This window comes from Elaeis guineensis, chromosome 15, assembly GCF_000442705.2.
Source record: "Elaeis guineensis isolate ETL-2024a chromosome 15, EG11, whole genome shotgun sequence".
Classification (NCBI taxonomy): domain Eukaryota; kingdom Viridiplantae; phylum Streptophyta; class Magnoliopsida; order Arecales; family Arecaceae; genus Elaeis; species Elaeis guineensis.
Genome location: NC_026007.2, coordinates 32,535,660 through 32,561,178, shown reverse-complemented (window position 1 = coordinate 32,561,178; position 25,519 = coordinate 32,535,660). Strand labels below are relative to the sequence as shown.

The 25,519-nt window shown below is 39.4% G+C and overlaps 1 protein-coding gene across 6 annotated transcripts in view; it reads left to right on the top strand.

Annotated features, from left to right (window-relative positions):
• The window catches only part of LOC105034405 (uncharacterized), an 85,919-nt gene extending 61,713 nt beyond the window's left edge, over positions 1 to 24,206 (top strand). For 5 of the 6 annotated variants that reach the window (XM_010909550.3, XM_010909551.2, XM_073249226.1 and 2 more), the window contains 2 exons: positions 20,499 to 20,661; positions 23,848 to 24,206. In XM_010909550.3, the coding sequence (XP_010907852.1) occupies positions 20,499 to 20,661; positions 23,848 to 23,912 (228 nt within the window). In that variant the 3' untranslated portion in view covers positions 23,913 to 24,206. Of the gene's footprint in view, positions 1 to 20,498; positions 20,662 to 23,847 lie in introns of those variants that run through there. The other variant, XM_073249225.1, reaches the window with a different exon arrangement.
• The last annotated feature ends 1,313 nt before the right edge of the window (positions 24,207 to 25,519 follow it).

Sequence of the window (25,519 nt, the reverse complement as noted above, 5' to 3'; positions counted from 1 at the left end):
TATTGGATATAGCTTATGCTGTTAGTCTGGTGAGCCAATATATGCATGATCCTCGTGAATCCCATTTAGAAGCTGTGTTTCGTATTTTGAGATACCTAAAATCTGCACCGAGGAAAGGGTTGCTTTTCTCAAAGCATGGCCGCCTACAGAGAAAAGCTTTTACTAATGCAAATTGGGTTGGATCTCTTGATGATAGAAGGCCAACATCTGGTTATTGTACATTTGTTGGAGGTAATCTGGTTATCTGGAGAAGCAAGAAACCGAATGTGACAGCAAGATCAAGTGCAGAAGCAAAATATAGAGTTATGGCTCAGGGTATCTATGAACTGTTGTGGTTGTGAAAATTGATGGAAGAGTTGAAATTGTCAGAAACAAATAATTTATCCTTGTTCTGTGACAACAAGGCTGCTATTAGTATTGTCCACAATCTAGTTTGGCATGATTGGACCAAACACAGAGTTTGATCGGCACTTCATAAAGTAGAAGATAGTGGATAGCTCATTAACTGTTTCTCATGTGACTTGGAAGGAGCAATTGGTTGATGTATTTACTAAAGGACTAAGTAGTAGAGTATTCTACACTCTAGTTTGGAACTTGAGTATGTGTAATATCCATGGACCAATGGTGCGGACATCAGAGCCATCAAAAATCGGCAACATAATTTAAGTTCGATTTGGATCGAAGAAGCCTCATTAAATTGATTCTACTTCAGTTATTTATTTTCAGTCAATAAATTTTAATGCATTTGGCTTTGGGTCCATAGGACCATACTTGGATTTGTCCACGTCACCTTTGGAGCCATCACTCTCCACATGCCAAGAGAAGAAATATGCATGCCAGCATGTGCCGTGCTCATGCCAAGTTGTGTCAAGCATCAAGCACCCACATGGAGTTCCATTTCTTCCTTAGAATTCTTTAAGAGTTCTTGGCTACTTACTTATTTTGTTGAAGGCTGATTTCTTTCCTATGGTAGATTATAATGCTTTACTTTTTTGTGGAGGGTTGATTTCTTCCTTGTAAAGATAAGAGATTCCTAAACAAACAGGACCATTAGAGTCCTATATAAATCCTTGTATCTTTCATGAAAAAAACAATGAATGATTTTACAAACTCCACAAATACTTGTGTCAATCGCTTCGAGAGGGAGAGGATGTGAGACCCAAAATCGTCCCACAAGGGGAGGGTGTGAGGCCCACTTTCTATCCTATTCCTTCTACTTAAGATTCAGTGTTCCTGCGACTCTGATCGACTCCACCATCTACCCATGCAAGCCTATTCCGTCAAGAGAAGATCTGTCTCCTCCAGAATTTTCATCTGTCGTGCTGAGAGGAGTGATTTCTTATTCTACAGATCATATGCTGTCAAGGACCTTCGTTCCTTAACAGTTGATCTTTGATTTTTTTTTTAATCCGATGTTGGTAAAGACCTAGTTCTTTATCGATGGATCTGTTTGGTTAAAAGATTAAGAGCCCTAATCAGAGTAGTTTCTTAACTACCATGATCCAGATTCTTATCATCTTCTTGGATTTTCTCACGGGTTTAATGTTTTATTTTCTCTCGTTCCATTCTTATTTCTTTTTTTTGCATTTACTCGTGAGCATGTTTAATTTCTGCTATCTATTTATGAAATTTTCTATTACTAATTGTTTACTGATCTCTCGAATGGCATTCGTCTGTATCATTTAGATTGATCTCGCTTTAGTCTCGTATCAATCAATCATGCCTCCTGAGCAGAGTATAGGCAACTATACTGTCTGTCCTGGGAATAATGAGCCCCTGGCCGGACGTGATTTGTTGTTGATGAACAGAAGAGAGCTTGATTATTAGGATTGATTTTCTTTTTAGGGATTGTCCCGCATCAATTTGGTATCAGAGCAGGTTGATTAGGGCTTTAGTTTAAATTCAGCAATTTAAATTTTCGCAAGTTAAATTTTCGCACTCTTAATTTCGTATTTTACTTTCAAGCATTTTAATTTTTATTGCACCTTATTTCTGCATCTTAGAGTTGCATGACCACTAGATCAGGTACCTGGTACCAACATCCTACTTCCCCACCCAACACCAATATGGATCCCAATATAGCAGCCATCATTAATGCTCTGACTGAAAAGTTTGATGATATAAAAAATTTTATGAAAGCCATGGATGAGAGAATAGTGGTATTAGAAGAAGCTAGGCAGAAACAACCTAAATCTGAGTCTCCCCGACTCCCTATAGGACAGAGGTAGGAATTTAGAACTTGATCGACCTATAGGGGCACGCCCGCACCATAACCAGTTCGATCAAGATGAGCATATTCTTAGGAATGTGAAAGTCGAAGCTCCAAGTTTTGATGGTTGTCTAGATCCGAGAGAGTACCTAGATTGGGAATCAGGTATGGACCACTATTTTGGATGGTACGAAATGTCTGAAGCAAGGAGAGTTAGGTTTGCTAGGATGAAATTGGTGAGGCAAGTCCAATTTTATTGGGAAAGTGTTGAGCGTCTTCTCAATCAGAGAAGACAAGATCCGATAGAAACCTGGGATGAGATGAAAGAAAAACTCAGAGAGAAGTACCTCCCCACCTCTTACCAACAAAGACTTTTAGATCAATGGCAGAGGCTTACTCAAGGGAATAGATCAGTCACCGAGTATATCACGAGATTTGATGAATACCTCATGAGATGTGGAGTAGCCGAAGATAGAGTTGTTACCTTATCTAGATTTAGAGCTGGATTACGAGAGGATATTCAGCGTGAGCTCTTTCTGCGAGAGGTAACCACGTTGGAACAAGCTTATCAACTTGCCTTAGATTTTGAAAGATTTTTTAGATATTCGACTCCCCGTCGTCCTGAACCCAACCGAGTAACCCCTTCTGGATCGAGACCTAATATTAATCAAACTCCTAGTAACGGACCTCCACTTACAAATCCTATTGGGAGAAAAGAAGATAAAGAAAAAGGAGCTATAGGAGAGTTATCAAAAGGAAGTAGTTCTCGATCTCATTGCTTCAAGTGCCATGGTTACGATCACTTTGCTGCACAATGCCCCAACCGATCATTATTCGTAGAAGAATTAGAAGGAGAAACTCTAGAAAATATTGAGGAGGAAGTTTATGAAGCTGATCCAGATTTAGCCGAGCAATTTGAGAGTACTGGGGACATCCTAGGTTATGCCACACCTGAGTCAGACCTTAGGCTTGGAGTCGTTAGGTATGTCCTAGCCCAAACTAAGGAAAGTGATGACTGGCGTAGGACCTCTATTTTCCATACCTTCATAAAATTTGACGATAAAATTTGTAAGGTGATCATTGATAGCGGTAGCTGTATCAACGCCATCTCCACTGACACGGTTAAGCGATTAGGATTAACTCCTGTAGATCATCCTAGTCCATACCGTGTGTCTTGGATTGATTCCTCTCTATTCCCATCAAATTTAGATGCCGTGTGTCCATCCAGCTTCATTCCTATCAGGATCATGTGTGGTGCGATGTCTTACCCATGGAAGTCGGAAGTATCATATTAGGTCGGCCTTGGCTATTCGACAATGATGTTACGATTTATGGCCGTACCAACTCCTGTAGCTTTACTCATCAGGATAAGAAGATCACGATTAATCCTTCCCCACCTAAGGCTACTAATAGAAAGATAGGCGATGGACCAAAAGAAAATCTTAAGAAGAAAAGCCTCAATCTGATAGGTGCTAAAGAATTAGAGACGACCATGAGTGAAGGATCACCAGTTTGGATGCTTGTTGCTAGAGAAGTTCGTGAGGATTCTAAGGTGGATTATCCTAAGGAAGTAGCTAGCCTTCTTACTGAGTTTCATGATGTCTTTCCTGAGGATCTTCCAGATTACTTTCCGCCTATGAGAAACATTCAACATGCCATTGATTTAGTTCCTGGATCTACCCTACCCAACTTGCCCCACTATAGGTTGAACCCTAATGAGCATGCCGAGCTACAAAGACAAGTTGGAGAGCTGATAAAAAAAGGATTTGTCAGGGAGAGTTTGAGTCCTTGCGCGGTTCCTGCACTACTGACTCCAAAGAAGGATGGTACATAGAGGATGTGCATAGATAGCCGTGCCATTAACAAGATCACCATTAAGTACCGCTTTCCCATCCCTAGGTTAGATGACATGTTAGATATGATGGCCGGATCCACTATCTTTTCTAAGATCGATCTTAAGAGTGGTTACCATGAAGTAAGGATTAGACCGGGAGATGAGTGGAAAACTGCTTTCAAGACAAAAAATGGTTTATATGAGTGGATGGTGATGCCATTTGGATTATCTAATGCCCCTAGTACTTTCATGAGGTTGACCCAAGTACTACGACCATTTATAGGAGTATTTGTAGTCGTATATTTTGATGATATTTTGATCTATAGTCGAACTAGGGAAGACCATTTAGATCACCTCCAAAGAGTGTGTTAAGTTCTTAAAACAGAAAGCTTGTATGCTAATCCTAAGAAGTGCGCTTTTATGACAGACCATATCATCTTTTTAGATTTTGTTGTTACCCCCAATAGTGTATCTGCTGATCCTGAAAAGATTAGAGCAATAGTTGAGTGGCCGGTGCCCAAGAGTGTGCATGACGTGCGGAGTTTTCATGGATTAGCAACCTTTTATCGTAGGTTCATAAAAGGGTTTAGCACCATAGTCGCTCCCATCACTGACTGTATTAGAAAGGAAAAATTTGAATGGACTAGGACAGCCAATAGAGCCTTTCTAGACATTAAGGACAAGATGACTCATACCCCAATCTTACGTCTCCCTGATTTTTTTAAGGTTTTTGAAGTAGCGTGCGATGCGTCAGGAGTTAGGATTGGTGGTGTCCTTAGTCAAGAAGGTCATCCGGTAGCATACTTTAGCGAGGAACTTAACGATTCTAAACTCAAGTATTCTACCTATGATAAGGCATTTTATGCGGTAATTCAAGCTTTAAGATATTAGAGGCATTACCTGCTACCGCAAGAATTTGTTTTGTACTCTGACCATGAGGTCCTTAGATTTCTGAATTCTCAAAAGAAATTGAATCATAGACACGGTAGGTGGGTCGAGTTTTTGCAAGCCTATACTTTTGTTTTGAAACACCGTACAGGTGTAGAGAATCATGCTGCTGATGCCCTGAGTCGTCATATTTTGCTGTCCACCGTTAGTATAGAAGTTGTTGGTTTTGATAAGGTTAAAGAAAATTATGAGTGTCCAGATTTTGGTGACATACTTACTGCTTTACGTAAGGGGCCATCCAGAGAACGTAGTGAATATACCCTTCAGGATGGTTACCTATTTAGAGAAACTAGGCTGTGTATCCCCCGTACATCTTTAAGAGATTTTTTAGTTTGGGAATTACATGCTGGAGGATTAGCTGGACACTTTGGTAGGAATAAAACTATAGAGTTGGTAGAAGCCTAGTTTTTTTGGCCAAGCTTGAAAAGAGATGTCGCCCGAATTGTTGCTCAATGTAGAACATGTGCCGTGGCCAAGCAGAGAAAACAAAACACCGGCTTATATACACCCTTACCTATACCAGACTGTCCTTGGCAAGATATTAGTATGGATTTTGTTTTGGGATTACCTAGGACAGCAAGGAAGCATGATTCTATTCTAGTGGTTGTAGATAGATTTTCAAAAATGGCCCATTTTTTGCCCTGTTGCCAAACGTCTGATGCGTCGAAAGTTGCAAGGATATACTTTGATGAGATTGTTAGACTACATGGATTGCCTAAAACCATTGTTTCTGATAGAGATGTTAGATTTATGAGCTACTTTTGGAAAACCCTATGGCATCTTTTAGGCACAAAACTAAAGTTTTCTTTTGCCTATCATCCGCAAACAGACGGTCAGACCGAAGTGGTTAATAGGAGTCTCGGAAATCTTTTGCGTTGCTTGATTGGGGAACATATGGGTAACTGGGATCTTTTGCTGCCCCGAGCCGAATTTGCATATAATAGCTTTGTTAATAGGTCCATTGGCATGAGTCCTTTTGAAGTAGTTCATGGATATCAACCTAGAAAACCAATAGACCTCATCCCACTACCCATGCATGCTAGGATTTCCGAATCTGCAGAGTCATTTGCACAGCATGTCAAGAGTCTGCATAAAGAGATCAGTAAAAAAATTAGTATGAGTAATAAAGTTTATAAACAGAATGCAGATTCTCATCGACGTGTTCAAGAGTTTGCAGAGGGAGACTGTGATGGTTCGATTGAGGCCTGAACGGTTTCCCCCCGGAACTGTGAAGAAGTTACATGCCCGAGGAGCAGGTCCGTTTAAGATCATAAAGAAAATCAGATCAAATGTGTATGTTGTGGACCTACCTTCTGATTTTGGAATTAGCTCTACTTTTAACATTACAGATCTTGTCGCCTATAAAAAACCAACTCGGATACCTAGTGAGCCATTTGAGCCTGAACCAACCTTTGAGAGCGAACCTATCCCTGAGTGTCCACCAGCCAAAATGTCAGCAAAACACGATCAGATTAAGAGAATTTTGGATGAGCAGATCCTTTCCACCCGGAGTCGAGGCTATCAGCGGTATCTGGTCAGATGGCGAGGTCGACCGGAGTTTGAAGATACCTGGATCACTCGAGAAGAGCTGCAATGCATTGATCCCGATCTACTTGAGCGTCACCAGAGCGAAATCGACCCACACTCGACAGGGTCGAGTTTTTCCCACCCCGAGAGAATTGGTGCGGACACCAGAGCCATCAAAAATCGGCAACATAATTTAAGTTCGATTTGGATCGAAGAAGCCTCATTAAATTGATTCTACTTCAGTTATTTATTTTCAGTCAATAAATTTTAATGCATTTGGCTTTGGGTCCATAGGGCCATACTTGGATTTGTCCACGTCACCTTTGGAGCCACCACTCTCCACATGCCAAGAGAAGAAATATGCATGCCAGCATGTGCTGTGCTCATGCCAAGTTGTGTCAAGCATCAAGCACCCACATGGAGTTCCATTTCTTCCTTAGAATTCCTTAAGAGTTCTTGGCTACTTATTTTGTTAAAGGCTGATTTCTTTCCTATGGTAGATTATAATGCTTTACTTTTTTGTGGAGGGTTGATTTCTTCCTTGTAAAGATAAGAGATTCCTAAACAAACAGGACCCTTAGAGTCCTATATAAATCCTTGTATCTTTCATGAAAAAAACAATGAATGATTTTACAAACTCCACAAATACTTGTGTCAATCGCTCCGAGAGGGAGAGGGTGTGAGACCCAAAATCGCCCCACAAGGGGAGGGTGTGAGGCCCACTTTCTATCCTATTCCTTCTACTTAAGATTCAGTGTTCCTACGACTCTGATCGACTCCACCTACCTACGCAAGCCTATTCCGTCAAGAGAAGATCTGTCTCCTCCAGAATTTTCATCTGTTGTGCTGAGAGGAGTGATTTCTTATTCTACAGATCATATGCTGTCAAGGACCTTCGTTCCTTAACAGTTGATTTTTGATTTTTTTTTTAATCCGATGTTGGTAAAGACCTAGTTCTTTATCGATGGATCTGTTTGGTTAAAAGATTAAGAGCCCTAATCAGAGTAGTTTTTTAACTACCACGATCCGGATTCTTATCATCTTCTTGGATTTTCTCACGGGTTTAATGTTTTATTTTCTCTCGTTCCATTCTTATTTCTTTTTTTTGCATTTACTCATGAGCATGTTTAATTTCTGCTATCTGTTTATGAAATTTTCTATTACTAATTGTTTACTGATCTCTCGAATGGCATTTGTCTGTATCATTTAGATTGATCTCGCTTTAGTCTCGTATCAATCAATCACGCCTCCTGAGCAGAGTATAGGTAACTATACTGTCTGTCTTGGGAATAATGAGCCCATGGCCGGACGTGATTTGTTGTTGATGAACAGAAGAGAGCTTGATTATTAGGATTGATTTTCTTTTTAGGGATTGTCCCGCATCAACCAACTTGAGGGGGAGTATTGGAATCCCATGATTATAGGAATCCCAAATTATGGTATCTGTTGGAATCTCTTGATTATAGGAATCCCAAATTATTAGGAATTAATTTCAGTTTCTATATATAGCTGATTTTCCTAATTATTTCTAATTTTTTGTAATTATTTAGTCCTAGATGTATATAAATAAGAGCTATGTAAAGAGCATTATTATTTAGAAATATATCAAGAAATTCTCTCCAAATTTCTATTTTCTTCTCATACCAACCAGATTATATCATGTACCAGTACCGTACCATATGCAGTTGGGATTGGGAGGCATACCAACACTTAGTATATTGAAACCAACCCCTATATTGGGTGTACCAACACTATAATAGAATGGTATTTGTTGGTGCAAAAATCTGCCTGCGTCGGAGAAGCTGGAGTCGAGGGTGTCGCGGTCGCCGCCGGGACCTGCAAAAGAAGTCTAAACCGGAGGTGGGGTTGCTACGGCAAGACTCTCCGACGCTCAAGTCAGTTCTCTGCCTCAACAAGAATGGAGTGCTCGAACGAAAATTTTAGCAGAGTTTCTAGGTAAAAATGAGGGCTAGAGAATAACGTATCTGGGGTCCCCCTTTTATAGGCGGAGGGGGCAACAGACTGATAGCGATGTCTGTAACCGTCCGGCAGTGGGCCGCCCAGAGTCAGGAGGAGTTTGTTGCGGAGAGTAGTGGAGTGGAATCGTGGCTATCACCGGGACATGCCACGTGGAGTCTGTCGTGGGGGGTGGAGCGGCGTCCGTTGTCGTGACTTGCCAGAGGATGGAAGAATCGTGCGGTATCCGTCTCAGAAAGTGGAGCAGGATCGTGGGCATCATAGCGGTTGGCCAGGGAGTAATGGAGCCGCGTGGAATCCGTCGCAGGAAGTGGAGCAGAGTCGTGGCCATTACTGCGGCCACGCCAGGGAGTGCAGGCCTGTCGGCTGAAGCTCGACTGGAGTGTCTGGCGGGGAGAGGTGGTTAGCTATCCGTTCTAGAGGAGTTTGGAGTCCGGCTCTCGTGGGAGTCCGGACGAAGTCTTCCTTCAGTCGAAGTTGAGGACGAGGTCCGGCTCCCGTGAGAGTCCGGACGGAGTCTTCCCGCAGTCGGAGTCGGAGACGAGATCTGGTTCCCGTAGGAGCCCGGGTGAGGTCTACCTGCAATCAAAGTCAGGGACAAAGCCCGGCTCCCTTAGGAGTCCGGACGGAGTTTACCTGCAGCCAAGGTCGAGGGCGGAGCCCGGCTCCCGTAGGAGTCCGGGCGGGGCCTTCCAGCAGTCGAGGTCGGGGACGGAGCTCGGACGGAGTCTTCCTTCGGCCGGAGTCAGAGACGAGGTCCGGCTTCCGTAGGAGTCCGGGCGGAGTCTTCCCGCAACTGGAGCTGGAGGCGAGATCTGGCTCCCGTAGGAGTCCGGGCTGAGTCTTCCTGCAATGGGAATTGTGGGTGAAGTCCGGCTCCCGTAGGAGTCCGGACGAAGTTTACCTGTGAGCGAAGTCGTGGGCGGAGCTCGGCTCCCGTAGGAGTCCGGGCAAAGTCCGCCTGCAGCCGGAGTAGGGAACGAGGTCCGGCTCCCGTAGGAGTCCGGGCAGAGTCTTCCCGCAGCTGGAGCTGGAGGGGAGATCTGGCTCCCGTAGGAGCCCGGGCTGAGTCTTCCTGCAATGGGAATTGTGGGTGAAGTCCGGCTCCCGTAGGAGTCCGGACGAAGTTTACCTGTGAGCGAAGTCGTGGGCGGAGCTCGACTCTCGTAGGAGTCCGGGCAAAGTCTGCCTGCAGCCGGAGTAGGGAACGAGGTCCAGCTCCCGTAGGAGTTCGGGCGGAGTCTTCCCGCAGCTGGAGCTGGAGGGGAGATCTGGCTCCCGTAGGAGCCCGGACTGAGTCTTCCTGCTATGAGAATTGTGGGTGAAGTCCGGCTCCCGTAGGAGTTCGGACGAAGTTTACCTGTGAGCGAAGTCGTGGGCGGAGCTCGGCTCCCGTAGGAGTCCGGGCAAAATCCGCCTGCAGCCGGAGTAGGGAACGAGGTCCGGCTCCCGTAGGAGTCCGGGCGGAGTCTTCCCGCAGCTGGAGCTGGAGGGGAGATCTGGCTCCCGTAGGAGCCCGGGCTGAGTCTTCCTGCAATGGGAATTGTGGGTGAAGTCCGGCTCCCGTAGGAGCCCGGACGAAGTTTACCTGTGAGCGAAGTCGTGGGCGGAGCTCGGCTCCCGTAGGAGTCCGGGCAAAGTCCGCTTGCAGCCGGAGTCGAGAACGAGGTCCGGCTCCCGTAGGAGTCCGGATGAAATCTGGTAGTCGTAGGAATCTACCGTTGGAGAAGTTCAGCCGTTGACGAAGTCCGGGGTAGTTCGGATTGGAGTTGAACCTGGCTGGAAGAAGTCTGGAAGGGATTCGGGGAACAGCTGATAGTCGTAGAAAGTCGGCTGGTGGTGGAGCTTAGTGAGCACTTGGGGCGGCTTAATAGATAACTGGGGGAACTCATGTTGAAGGAGCTCGGGTGGTGCAGTCGGAGTTCGTCCGTCGGGGGAATTCAGTCAGCACTGTGGGAATCCGGCCGTTGGAGAAGTTCGGAGAGATACCATCTGCGGTCGAAAGCCGGAGGAGTCCCGGGAGGGTCAATCCTGTTAAGAACTTCGGCTGAGGGTATTTTATACCCAACAGTATTGATACAAGATTTGGTACCAAGATGGCAAACCTATTATCAAATATCATCACAATACATATTTTGCATTCTCTTGCACCCAATTTTGCCCCATTTTGCTCTTATTGTAGCTATAATTTGTCTCATGGCAGATAGGCCATGGTGAAGGGGCAACTGCTTGGTCCCGTATCTGACAAGATTGTTTTGATGTCCATATTGAAGCGACTATCCCCATGACTTCAAATAACTTTTTGGTTTGGTAATATGCTTTCTTATAGTATATTTCTTTGTTGGTACTGGATAAAGCTATGTTGTGATTTTTGAACAAGACCAGTAAAATCTGTTTTTTCTGCTTTGTACACTTCTGATATAACCCTGAAGACTAACTTGTATTGAAATCTGCATGAGAAGAAATAGGTGTGATGATCTATATATCATTTTTCTGTAAATTATTCTGATCTATTCAGTTAAGTCTTAAGTTTACCATGAATCTTTGGTGGACCTGCTCTTACGATAACTTGTTTGTCCAGTGAACCTGTCATATTAAGTAAGACCTTTGAATTAGCTAACAACCTAATAGTTTCTCTCAGCACCATGGTTCGCCGTACCGGGCCGAACCGCCCGGTATGGAGCGTACCAAGCCGGACCGGTCCCTTACCGGTCCGGTTCGGGCCTATTTTTCGGAAAAGGACCCCGAACCGCACCGAACCGCCTGGTTCGGTGCGGTTCGGGCCCATACCGTCCGGAACCGGGCGGTATGGCTCGGTTCTGGACCGGTTCGGGGTGAACCGAACTATACCGCCCAAGGGAGGAGGGAGGGGGGAAGGTGGGGCCTTTTCACGTGGTTGGAGGGAGGGGGGAGAGAAATGGGCGTGGCCCACTTCACATGGGGGGAGGGCCTGGTGCTTTAATAAGCACCAGGCCTTCGGTGTTCTTTGAGAGTTCTCAGAGAACACCCATGACCGTGAGCAACTTAATCGTTGAGACCTCCAAAAAATTAGAAAAGAAGGCAAAATTTCGTGAAATTGGAGGAGTGATTTGAGAAGAGGCTGATCTTTGGCCGGAGGTAAGATAATCTGTTATTTTGTTAGTAAATATATTTTTTTTATTTTTGTTCTTAGAAATAGGATAAAAATGAGGTAAAATAAAAATAAGAGAAAATCATGTCAAAATCTTATGATTTTGGTATGATTTAATTATATGTGATAGATCTTTGAAAGATCTACATGATGACACCAAAATTGTTAATTTTCGTTAATTATATATTTTTTAAATATTTTTAAATATTTATTTATTTAAAAATTAAAAAAATTTAAATTTTAGGAAAAAAATTAGAGTTTGGGAATCATGTTTAGAATGATTCAAGCTACTTAAATCTAATTTTAATTTTTTTTTCAAATATTTGAAATTAAAAAATTATTTTTTTAATTATTTAAATTAAAAAATTTAATTATAAAATAAAAAATATATAAAAATAGTGTTATATTTTAGTTAATTTGAAAATATTATTTGAAGCATATAACATATTTATTTTGAATTTATAAGTTTTAAAATAATTATTAAAATTATTTTAAAATTATATATAATTATTTTAATTATCATAAAACTATCGTGTTTTGTTATACTTGCATATATTTTAATTATATATATATACTGCGGACGATCTTGCACGTGGAGTAGGGTCCATGGATGTATCTGGATCATCCTCGCATTATGGATCCTATTATCCATAGCCACCTTATGATCCATATGCATATGATGCATCCGAGGCATCATCTTCTAGTGGTTACTACCCTATGCAGCCTGGAGCATCTTACGGATCAGATTTTGCTACTGGCATATTTGGATGGGCTCCTCCACAATCGTACCATCATCTCGAGGATACTTCTCAGAGTCAGAATTTTAGCGAGAGGTCTGAGATGTCTTACAATCCAGAGAGGATGCCTTATGGGATGATGAATATTCGAGAGTACGGTGCAACTTGGCTAGAGGGTTGGACTGATATCCCTTCAGACTATGTTGATGATCCAGACATCTACGAGCGTCACAGACACTCGACAAGAAATTAAATGTAGAGTACATCTTAAGGTTCGTATATTAGTTATTGCGTTTTGCACTTAAATATTTAGATACATTTTAATGCGTATTTTATATATTTTTTTTAGTTTTAAGATGACATAGTTGAAATATAATGTAAATAAATATATGTTTGAAATTTTGGATCAAGAGTCTTTGTACCGCAATCTAACTTCAAATTGAATCCAAATATGTCAATAATATGCAATATAATGCCATATTGAAGTTGTATTTATCAATTATTAACTTCAAAAATTCAAAAAAAAAAATTGAAAATCGAAAAAAATATTGTACCGGTATCGGACCGGTACGCTTAGGCGTACCGTGTGTCGGTATGGTACGGTATCGGTACCGTACCATATCGGTCCGGGACCGGCACGTTGTCCGGTACCGGTACAGCGAACCTTGCTCAGCATAATTGGTTGTTTATCATTTGAAGATGCAAGCAAGGTAAAACATAGAGCACTGTGGAATATAAACATGAAACAATTTCACTTATTAATGATTTCTTAACTTCTTTCATGCTAAATAATGGAGAGGGTGTAATGCTGTTTGAAGATGCTCCCGTCAATGTACTTGTAATATTATGATGACTACTGCAGTCATAACGGTTCAACTTTCAACTTCAAGAATCAATTGTTTCATATACCCTTATATCAAGGCTAAACCAATACCGATACCCATGCCGATCGCCGGCCGTACGTTATGGTATTGGTTCAGTACCGCACTGACACCTAATATGGTGCAGGGGGCCGATCAAACCGGCATGCCATTTTTTTTTTGGTTTTGTTTTGCTTTTTTTTTTGATTTTTAAGATATCAAATCAATTTTTCATGATTCTTGAATGATTTTAAGTTTAAATTGATGTTTGTTGATGTTATTTAATTTTTGTATCACTTCGATATATATACAATTAAGCGTGTGATGCGGATATGAATTTGACATGATATTATGTCAGAGGGGAACAACCTTACAAGGACTAAATATTATTGAATCCTAAACTACTCAAATTAATTAAAAAAAATAAAAATTAATATATATCGAGATTTAGAATCTTGTCAAGCATAGACGTCGTTCATAAATATCTGGATCATTTATATCAGCATGTAGAATTGTAGTCCTCTGTGCTCATCACATAAGGTATGCATGCTGGATTGTAACTTGTCGCAGATCTCTCATTGAAGCTCTAGCTTTGGGAGGTATCTTTGACTGATAGTATGACTGTGGATGGGTCTATCCAAATATGTTGGTAAAAAAATTCGATCCATAAGATGCTTCGGATTGCATAGGATAGTAGTCACTGAAAGATGATGCCTCGGATGCACCATACCCATATCCATATGGATTATAAGTTGCTCGTGGCTGTAGGTAAGAGGATCCAGAATATGATGAAGAATCTGATATGTTCATGGATCCAACTCTATGTGCGAGATCATCTGTAGCTGCATGGTATCTTGAATGACCTCAAAGAATCCATCGTCTGTATGCAATCGTATCCTTATAAGCTTTACTAGCTCATGCACCATGGTCCTATTCTGTATAGCATGCATAAACTAGGATTCACTAGTAAATTAAAGATCATCTTGCGGTTGTATCTCATAAACGGTGGTTTCTTATCCTCTGCTCTCTCCCTGATTATCCGATCCTTGACCGTCAGAAGAACTACTATCACCATTCTACCTGGTCTCTAAATCTGAGTAAATTAGATCAACTGACTGCTCCATCCTCTCCATCGAGGTTATAACTATCTTTCCTTTGTCTCTGCATTGAGCAATTGTCTGTCCTTTCATTGTGCCTCATGAGGAAGCCTACTATGATTGATCAGCTGGAAGCCTATGTGGAATGTTACTGGTTATCCATTGCTCAGCATCCATCTTAACCATGCTAGCTACGAATTGGCTGGTCATGGAGGCGATCCTGATTCATTAAGCTTTGGCTCCTGCCATTGGCCCACAAGCCATTGGATCATCTGATCCGTATCATTAATAAAGTCATTTGTAGTCAGATCTGAGTACTTCAATTCAACTTCCTTTTGAATACATTTTAGCCTCAATCTCAGATTGTGGTGAATATATACAAGGTCGTTGAGGTATTTCTATATTAGATGGTTTCTCTCCTTACTGTGGATAAGGGCGGTCGACTAATTGTGCTCAAAGCCACTCGAGGATACCATCTGGGAGGATTTGAATGGCAAGTCGTTTCAGATTAAGAGTCGCTAATCCGAAATGGACTCACCATTTTGGTACAAAAGCCATTAAGATTGAACAAAATTAAAAATAAAATTATATCATATTAGACTTATTAGTAGTTACATAATATCAAATAATAGCTGTCGTTCATATATAATCTATTTGGACTCATCTTTTTTTTCTATTTACAACTGTTATATTGTATCGATATCCTCTCTGAATATTTTTGTTTGTAAAAGGTATATTTATTATAGTGTGTTACTAATTGAAGATATAGCTAAATTAACAAAAACCACTCAACCTAACTTCTATGCACAGCTGCGATTTTTGTGTTGGATTTAATCTTGTATATCACATTGCATAGGAGCGTCAGAAGCTTGTCATCCATGTCTATCCTAGATACCATGTAGTGCAACCTTGAGTTCAGATAATAAGCTGCGGATAAATTTCAGAATTGGTTAAGCATATTTGTATAAATATAAGAGCAGTCAAATTTTCATAGCATTTTTGATTTGCTATTTACCTGCTAGATATAAGTCCCTACCCATCTAATAGTCCCACCGTTGCTCAATGATTTGGATGTAGTCATGGGTATGTTTTGGAACCTAATCTGATCTTTGCTATTTTCGTCATGCGATACAAAAAACCCATTTGGGAGTACCTTTCGCTGTCCATGGCTTGAAGAACCTCATATAAAGGCTTGATAGCCTTCATTATGTTATCAGTCTGCTGTCAAAATGTATGTTTGATCACTAAGTTCTCCATATTGCTTCTCTCAATGCCTGTCCTGGCATATCTACTCTCTTGCCACTTGGAACTAACAAACATCTGGCGTAGGTATACTTATCAATAGGGCTATCAAGTGTTATATAATTCGTGGCGAATCGTGTGACATCTAGTTCCAATGTCTCCCCCTGTGTATTGCCATATCAATGATAGGATCCTTGTATGATTGTAAATAAATCTGGTAATATGCTGAGTACACTATCTTCTGCACCTTGCTAAGCTTTCTAATGTCTATCAACATTAGATTGATACAATGTGCGGCATATGGTATCCAAAATATATCGTTGCTGCATTAGGATCTCCCCTACAGTCCTATACTATGGCCCACTATTGATGATAACTTGCACGACATTTTGCTCTCCAATCTGATTGATTACCTTCTCGATCAATCTGAGGATATACATGGCGTTGTGCACCTGATCTAAAGCATCAATGGATTTTTGAAAAAATATTTTTTAATTAGAATATGTCAGAAAGTTGATGATGCTCTATCTGATAGGATCAGTCTAACCATCACACATCATCGTAAGTCTATACATCAACCACTTATTCTGATATAATGCAATCTATTTCTGTAGCTCATTATTGTCAAGAAGCGCATTATAGATGTCCTTCGATTTTGGAAGATCTACATCTAGACTGACAGGCTGTATAGATGCAATGGCAATGATAATATATATTGCCTGCTACATGCACTGGGATGTGGCTAAAATGAAAGCAGGACCCAATAGCTTGTCATATATCCTTCTTCTTGTTCTTTTTCAGCATACTATCAATCCTATGTTGCTTGGAATTCTTGCTAAGGAAGGTATATAGATTTAAGTCATGGATAGTGGCTCTAGTTGGAATCTCTTTAGAGGACCTCCTCCCACTACTGAAGGCTCTAAACATAGTAGCAATACGGCTCATGCCTCTATTGATAGGCTCTCTGAAGAGGTCCTCCTACACTCTTGACTCTCCTACAGTGCTTGCAGAGTCTGACCTCAGACTCATAAACTGATGGTCCAAATCGAGCCTTATGCTTGGCCAACTCCTAGAGCTGCCATGGATCTTCCAAGCTCACATTAATGGCAGCTTGGATCTATGCCTTATCATTTGGAGTAGATGCTTTCTCTGACTCCCTAGAGTAATAAAAAAATGACTGCATAGCTCAGCAATCCACCTCCACTTTCTTCTTCGAAGTCCTCTTCTTCACTGCTTTGAAATCAGCTAAGTGCTTTTTCATTAATTAACAGATCTGTTGTAGGTACTTTTAGAGCAGCTACATCGGGATAACCGCCAGCCAAGTATTGCTTCAATCTAGTTAACTCTCATTCCTTGAACTCTATGTTGTACTAGTTTCATTTTCAATGGTGTCGATCCGGGAGCATCTGTCCGTGGCCTTAACCAATGTCACGCTCTGGCTTCTTTTTTGATGGATCCATATCCGAAGGTTGAACAATTATAACAGTTCAGTAATTATATAAAAATAATAATATATCATTTTTTTTAATTAAAAAATATTATAAAATTTAAAAGTTATGAAAAATTAATTTGATCTTAGATCCATGTAGAATCCTACCACGTATGCTACATATATTTTTCTAAGATAATGGACATGAATGAAATGCTACTTATTTTTTTAATTTCATCCATTTAGGCTTAGGCCACTATGTATATGATGCATCAAAATTTTGATAAATAGATATCAATTTATGTTGAAAATAGCTTGCAAGCCTCTAAACAATATTTTAATTTAACAGTTAGTTTTTGGATTTTATATACTGTTTAATAATTTTTTATTTTAAAAATATATTTTAAATTAAAAAAATTATATACTTAACGAAAATTAATGATTTCAGTGTGTAAATTATTCATAGATCTACAATATATAATGAAATCATATCAAAATCAAAAAATTTGGCATTTCCCCTTGTTTTTTCAATTTTCATGGATTTTGAAGTTGTCAAAAAGAAGAGAGAGGAAGAAGAGAAAGGGAAGTAGGAGGTAAGCTCACGTACCTCTATTTGATGAATTCTCCTCATTTTGCACCTTGCTTATAATATAGAAAGGGAGGATTTGTTTTCGGGGACGAAAATGATGGGAAGAGAAGATCCCAATGCCCCATACCTACTGTAGCCAACAAGAAAAACAAAAGAAAAAATGGAATAGGGCTGAACTGGTCGGTTCGGCCCCGAATTGTACCAAACTATGCGGTTCGGGGTGGTTGGGACCGGTTCGGGTCTTGTTTCGAAATTCAGGTCGAGCCGACCTGATTCTGTGCTGGCTCGGTCTGGTTTGGCAAACCATACCTTATATATTTGGACTACCAAAATATGGCATACCACAAAGTTTCTATGTGGTTAAGCATTCTTTAGTTTCAATTTGTAAAATGCTAATGAAGTGGATAGCAATGTGAAGAGCCTCGATCCAGAAAAGGAAACCAATGTCCTGTGAAACATGAGTTTCGATTCTGTAATGCATTGAAAATTGTTTTACAACACGAGAAAGAGAATTTTTGTGCTGTATTATGCTGCATGCAAAAGTTTTTGAATATGTATTTGTTATCTTGGTTGTGATGAAGTATATGTATTTGTGTACTCCAACAGCAAGAACTAGTCTTATTCCATCACAATGTGTTGAATATTTAGCAAGAGATTGACCAGGAAATCAAATAACATGTCCACTTATGAATTGACCATTAATTATGCAAATGTTGCATTCTTGTGCTGTATTATGTTGCATGCAAAAATATTTGAATATGTATTTGATATCATGGTTATGATGAAGTGTATGTATTTCTATGCTCCAACAGAAAGAACTACAGTCTTATTCCATCAAAATGAGTTGAGTATTTTGCAAAAGATTGACCAGAAAATCAAATAAAATGTCCACTTATGAATTTACCATTAATAATGCAAACGTTCGTATGGTAGGGTTTTTGGAGGACAAACGGGCAAGTTTCTCAAAGAAGACTAAGAGATAGGAGGGGGTGGGAGATTCGAGTAGTAGTATACTAGTATTACTACCATTGCTACTGATGTTAGTAGTGGTACCAACAATGTTGACAAGGATAACAGCAATGGTAGTAATACTATCTTAATCCTATGTTTGTGGAGGGCTTTATGATTGAAGTATGTGATGTAGGAGGTAGTAGGGGATTTATCAGACTGAAAGATCGATATCAAATGCAGTCAAGAATTAACTAGCAACTCTCCTGAAGGCATATGTTGACAATCAGATGTTAGGTTTTTTTAACTTTATATATGTTGGAAAGATAAACTTGAGATCTTTAAGGCCTTTGACCATGTATTGTAATTTTAGGTTTCAAAAGGTGGCTATAAGCTTCAGTTATATTCTAAAGGTGGGCTTATTTTGATAATTTTGTATTCTGTTGTTAAGCAGATTTTTCATATAATTATAGTAGGAGTATCTAGATAGGCCCATGGATCAGATAGAAGTCTTTTAAGGTTTAAGGTTGCATGAAATCTGTTTAAGTGCCATGAAAAGGTTTATAAAAAATAAACTTAGAGAAGTTGGATTTTGTGGTGAATACTATGCTTCCTCTTCCTCTTCCTCTTCTTCCTGGTCCTTTATCTTAATTCTCCTTATATCTCGTCTTCATGCCATTTGTGCTTTCATTGGGGGTCCTATATTTCCAAAATCGCAAAAATTCGAGTATGAAAATCCTAGTCTAAATGGAATTTTTGTAGGGTTTAGTTTTATTTAACTTGCAGAAGAAAAAATTCATAAATACCAAGATTATCCACTCTCAACTGGTGGAGTTTTTATGCCAAGTTTTGACGTATAAAGTGATGTTTTGTTTTTAAGCAGCCCATTTTTTCATTGGATGTCGCTGCATCAGCTGCATATCCATTGTGCCCAAAGTCATCCTAAAGCTCATAGCTGGTATAGAATCACACACTAACAGTTGAATCTGAAACTTTTAAGTGAGCTGAAGATGTAGCTCCTCTATTATTATATTCATATTTATTGAGATAAAGATCTGCAACCACTTCTGATCCTCAACAAGGGGACCAGCATAAACTCTGATATGATGCTACTTTGTTCAAATGGTCATGCATAATCTTAAAGAAAAGGCTTTGCTGGCTAATAGACTAGAAGATAAAAGGTGGCCTAGTGCATGAGACTCCCACCATTATGGGATTTGGAGAGGGTTAGATGTATATGGCATTACCCCTGCATGTGGAGAGGTTGTTTCTATGTTTTGAACCCATGAACTCCAGGGGAGCAATCTTACAATTGCACCAAGGCTCACCCTCTAGTAATAGAGTAGAAGGTAAATATATTAAAACATCATCATGATGGCATTGGCATATCTATAGAACAATGACATATCAAAATTTTTGAATAGTTACCATCTACACCAATATGTTATGACAGTTATTAGCGCACATTTTTCATCTCCATCTTTTTCATAGTTCTCAAGGATTGATGGAAACCTCACTCTACTTTGATTCATAGTAACATCTAATTTCACAATCTGTCACTTCAATAGTTTAATGCTATAGTAATGATTACATTCCTTTTCTTATAGTGATCTTTGTAGGTCTTGGTAGCCTCATGCCTGCGAGCAATAATAATTATTACTGATGGGCCACTATAGGCATGCTTTTGCCTTCTATCTTGTCATTGATTATTAAAGATAAGATAAACTAATACTATATCGTATCCTCCTTGTTGATCATTATTTTATCTTTTATCAAAAACAACCGATACTGCAAAATTTGCTTTTATATAAATATCAAAAAAAAACCTTGAACTCATTAGACCATTTGATGCTTTTGGGGATTATTCATCAAAAAACTTATTTGACCATATTAAATGCATATATTCTTTCTTTTCCCTAAAAGAAACTATATAAGGTTTCTTTGAAAGTGTACTTTTATTGACTATTGCAGGCTGCTATTCGTCCACCCACTTTTGTTTTCTTTGTCAATGACGCAAAGCTTTTCCCTGAGACGTATCGACGCTACATGGAAAAACAGCTACGGTCCAATGCAGGTTTTCCAGGTACACCTATTCGTCTTCTATGGCGTAGCAGAAGAAGAGCAGATAATGAAGGTGAGGTGATAATTTTAAGGTTATTCTATTTCTAGAATGTAAATGTTCTGGTTTTCTACTTTGGTGGCATAGAGCGTGGCATTTGGTACACCTATATTTTGGAGCCTTTTGTTTGAGGTTTCTAAGACTTTCAGGGATTTGTTCCCTAAAGGTTGGCCCATTGTGGGCCTTATGGGTTGTGGCTGTGGGAAACCACCTCACCAGCTTCTTGGCTTTTGATTGGAGACAGTTCATGTTGGGTTCTTTCAAGCTCTAAAGAAGAAGGATGTGGGTGGGGACAGACTGGAAGCAAGATGACACTGACAAGAGGCTGTACAGTTATTACCTTTTCTAGTTTGAAGTAAAATATCCAATTCCATCATCATTCATATACAAATTATGTCTTTCAGGACATGGAATTGAACTTCCTAACAGCCTCAATTTGCATGACGGATTTGTGTGTGAGATGTATGTCTTGTTTGGCAGGTGGCAGATTGCTTTTTTTTTGAGAAATAAGGTGGAGATGTCACCATTAGGGTTTGAACCCTAGACCTGTCCCATGTTGGAAGTAGTGCCACCTAGTTGAGGTAAGGTGGTGTAGCATACATAGTTAATTTTTGTGCAAAGTTAGATGGGGTGTGTTTGGGTGAAGAACTGGTTGGGCAGGGGGCCTCTAATGTGGTGAACTGGGTGGGGCATATGTCGTGTGGAGCTGTGGCAAGTAGTGGGCATTGGTGAAAGGTTGAAGGAGTTATGGGCTATCACGTGGCTATAGTAATTCCAGGTTTGAAATCTCAGTTTAGGTTTGAAAAATCAGTTTCATTTCATTTTTAGTCATTCCCTTAAAATTTAAGTTTTGGTGGTTTCATCTTGAATTTCAGCATTTTGGCCAACAAATTAAAAAAATAGAGAAAAATTGAGTGTGACATAAAACAAAGGAAGCACATATTTATCACATATGTTAATGTAAGTTATACAATCTGTAATCTTTAAATTCATGATTCTAGTGTTTATAGGCTCAAGAACAATATGTATAATTAAGTGTAAAGATTCTTTCAAAAAAAAACAATAATGATGTTAATAAATTAGTTTATGCTAGATTATTTTATTACAATTTAATTATCAAGCACCCAATGATAAATATTTATAGAAGTAGAAAGCAATTACATAAACTTATGTATAAACATGAAATAATATTATGATTAACATCACAAGTACCATATAACATCATACATTACATACATATTCATATACATAGATACAAACATATCAAATTTCTGCTTATTTGTATACTTCTAGATTATATGTCAAACAAAAACATGGCATCACACCATCAAAAATGTTAAATTGTATTTTTTGTTTCCAGGCATTTTATGCATTACAGATCATGATATAGAGTGTGGAGAGAATGCACTTTAGTGCATTTGGCTGCAAATAATTACCAATATGATTCATTGACAAATATCTAAAAATTAAACTTGATGACAGTGATCATGATCTATGGTGTATAAAATCCTTAGAGAGTAAAATCATTTATTTTGGAGGTCTCTTGCTTATGCATCAAGCAAGCACAAAATGGATGGTAGCAATATAGCTAGTGAGCTAACTCTCTCTCTCTCTACACACACACACACACATACAGAGAGAGAGAGAGAGAGATACATGCACACACACACACATACAATGTATATGTATGTGTGTATGTGTGTGTTGGACTACACACTTTATGTTAACTCCTTAAAAAAGGGTTGATGATTCAGAATCAATGGTGGACAACCCAAATTGAGGATCCATAGCATTGAACATGATATACACTAGAAAAAAGGCTTGGAAACCAAAATTTATGTGTATGGTGCTCTCTAACCTAATCAAGTAGTTGTCAAAATTGATGGTTTTAATAGCATGATACTATGTTTTACCATGATAATCATAAAAAAGTTGTCAATTTAAATTTAAGATGTGTTGATCATGATCTACAAAATGGATTTTCAATTTATGAGTCCTATGATGTTTCTTCCAATACTAGTGCAATTAATACCATTCATTTTTATATTGATTTGGTGCATAGGACAGAAACCACCAAAATATATGAATTTTGGTTCTTAGGATTCTTTTCCAGTGTAGATCATGTTCAACAGCTTGGATCTTCATTTTTGGTGGCCTATGATTGATTTTAAAATCGTTAAATCCTTTTTCATGGAGTTAACATAAAGTTTATAGTCCAAAAATATTTAGGTAGTATTTTGCAAATCTTAGCTTTAATCTTGTGAATTCAGCACTTGAGGGGCTTGATCTGCATCTACTCCTTTTAATTTTAAGAAATATTAGAGTACTTCTTACATGTTACACTTATGATCCATGACTCAAAACCTCCTCTTTTGGCTCAAGAATAAGAAAAGAAAGAAAAAATATTTGAAATCAATATTCTAGAGCCTATATTAAATACCAAAATAATGCTTAAAAAATACCTAGCCAATTTCGATTGGTTTCAGCAAAAAGTGCTCAAAACATTTCAGTGGTGGTTTTAGCTTGATTGCAATTGAAACTGATCCATTTGTTTCATTTGGTTCTTTAAACATTGAGTCAAGGGCTTACATCTTCAGAAAATATTTCCGTTTTTCAAGATAAATGTGCAATGGTGTGGTGGACGGTTTTCTGTGTCTGTCATGTTGGCATGCATGATCACATGTGCTTCTGAGTGCTGTTCGCCGAATTAGTTTTCAAAAACAGATGACACAAGATTCTATAGTGGCATTTAAATCTACTGCATATGTTATTATTTGGAAGTCATACCTACTGACTGTGTCCTGTTTTTACTTCCAATTAGCTAAGAGTGGGATCAGTTAGCTGTATCTCACTTAGCTGTGCCATCTAATGCCTTATTTATGTCAACCGATAGGACATTGAGTTTTCTATATGGGTTTTCTTTCAGGCGTACCTTTCTTTTATATTTATTTCTGTATATATTGCATATTAGGGCAGTTTATTCTACTTCTATTTTCCTGTGTTCCGACATGCCAACTGCAAGCTTCTCTAACAGCCTCGTTGCCACCATCAAAATGTATGAGAGCATTTGCATAGATAGCTCACTTGAATAACTAATTGTTTGAATGCACATGTTTTACCAATCATACATCCGGGACAACTTTTTTGTGCCAACAATTTTCGTCCAAAAGTCTGACAATTTAACTTTTTTGATTATACCAGGTAAGAGTGCACGCATCAATGTGCAAGCTCCTGGAAGCAGTGGTAAATTGACTTCGGCCACTTGATTTGACAGTTCGTCTCCCAGTGTTAATTCCTGTTGGAGTGCTGTTGCCAGAGCTTCGAAACAATATTAGTTTGCCCTATTAACTTTGTGTAATTGCAGAGAATTTTGTATACGACAATAATTCCTGTAACTGAAGCAAACACTTCCAATAAAATTCCTTCCCCCCCCCCCCCCCCCCCCGAACCTCCTATGACATTGTAAGATGGATTATTTCAGGTCTTAGTTTCAAAGTAGGTTGTGATGATACATCTAGTCCTAAATTTGTAGAAAAATGAGAAAATTCACTCTTCTACCATTATTTTGACAAAACTGTTGCTGTCAAATTCTAAGTCAGAGAGGTTAGGGGGTGATGGCCTTGGATGGAAGCTGGATGGTGGACTCTTTGGAAGAAGACAAGGAGAAAGATTCTCGGTTGGGGATGAGGAGCCAAAGAACACTCGGATCTTAGAGTAAGACTTGCGCCCCTCTGATCAAAATATTTTTCAGTGGGAATTCTCGGACGTTTAAGTTAGTTGGAAATTAGAGAATAATAGGAGAGCATTTTGAGGTCGTTCGAGAGCTTATCCGAAGTTTTTAGTTTTCTCTATTTATAGAGGAGGAGTCGCATGCATTGGGGAGACTAGCCATTCTTGAAAAGTATATATAGATCGTATTGGTGGGGATTGTGTTTTCACGTTGGGGATGAGGAGCTAGTTGGTAGTTGTCTTTTAGGGTAGGATTTGATTTAGATGGTTAAGTCTTTCTTATTTGGTCTTTTCATGATTGCAAGAAGAATTATTCTTCCAAAATGGGCTTCATACTAGATCGAGACAATTTATCTAATTCTCATCATTATTACAATTCGTCTAGATCGGCTATAGTCGATCTTGATCTATCTCAGCTATGCCTAAGGATTTGATCGTCTGAGGTTGAGATGGACCAGGTTGAGATGATGGTCCATGATAGTTGTCTCTCATTTTTTAAGTCCAAGCTCGAATATAGGTCAGTTGAAGAGAGTAAAGATTCGAAATCGAGGCTGACCTAGTAAAGTTGAGTATATTTTTGCAGTTGAATTTGGGTGTGAGTAGTTGTTTGGACATATGTTACGAATCATTGTCGCTGATCTCTTTGATTTATTGATCTGGATCATTGAAGTCGTAGATCCGCATGAGGTCGGTTGTGGCTAATTTCATGCTACTACTTGGCAATCATTAACGATGGCTGGATGAATCACCATTAGATCGGAGCCGTTTGAGCTCCTATAAATAGGTAGCCCCTTTGTTTGGATTTTATTTTTACTATTTACCATTTCACTATCATAAGAAAGGAGATGGGGACTTTAGGCAATTTCTAACAAATCTTCGATGATCACTGTCGACGGCTGTAGTCATCTTCTACTGCAACAAAGCTCCGACTTCCGACCTTTAGGGTGTAACTCTTGGGCTATTCTGTCATTCTTATTTTAGGTTAGCTTTCTTTTTTTTCTTTCTTCTTTCAATCTTGTTGAGAGTGAGTATGTCAAACTCGTTTCTGGGCACTTGGTCCTTTGATCAGGATTTGTCCAATGAGGGTCCTCTGTCTAGTGGCGAGCCCTCCTTGGAGAGCTCTGAGGTCAAAGAGGTGTCAAAT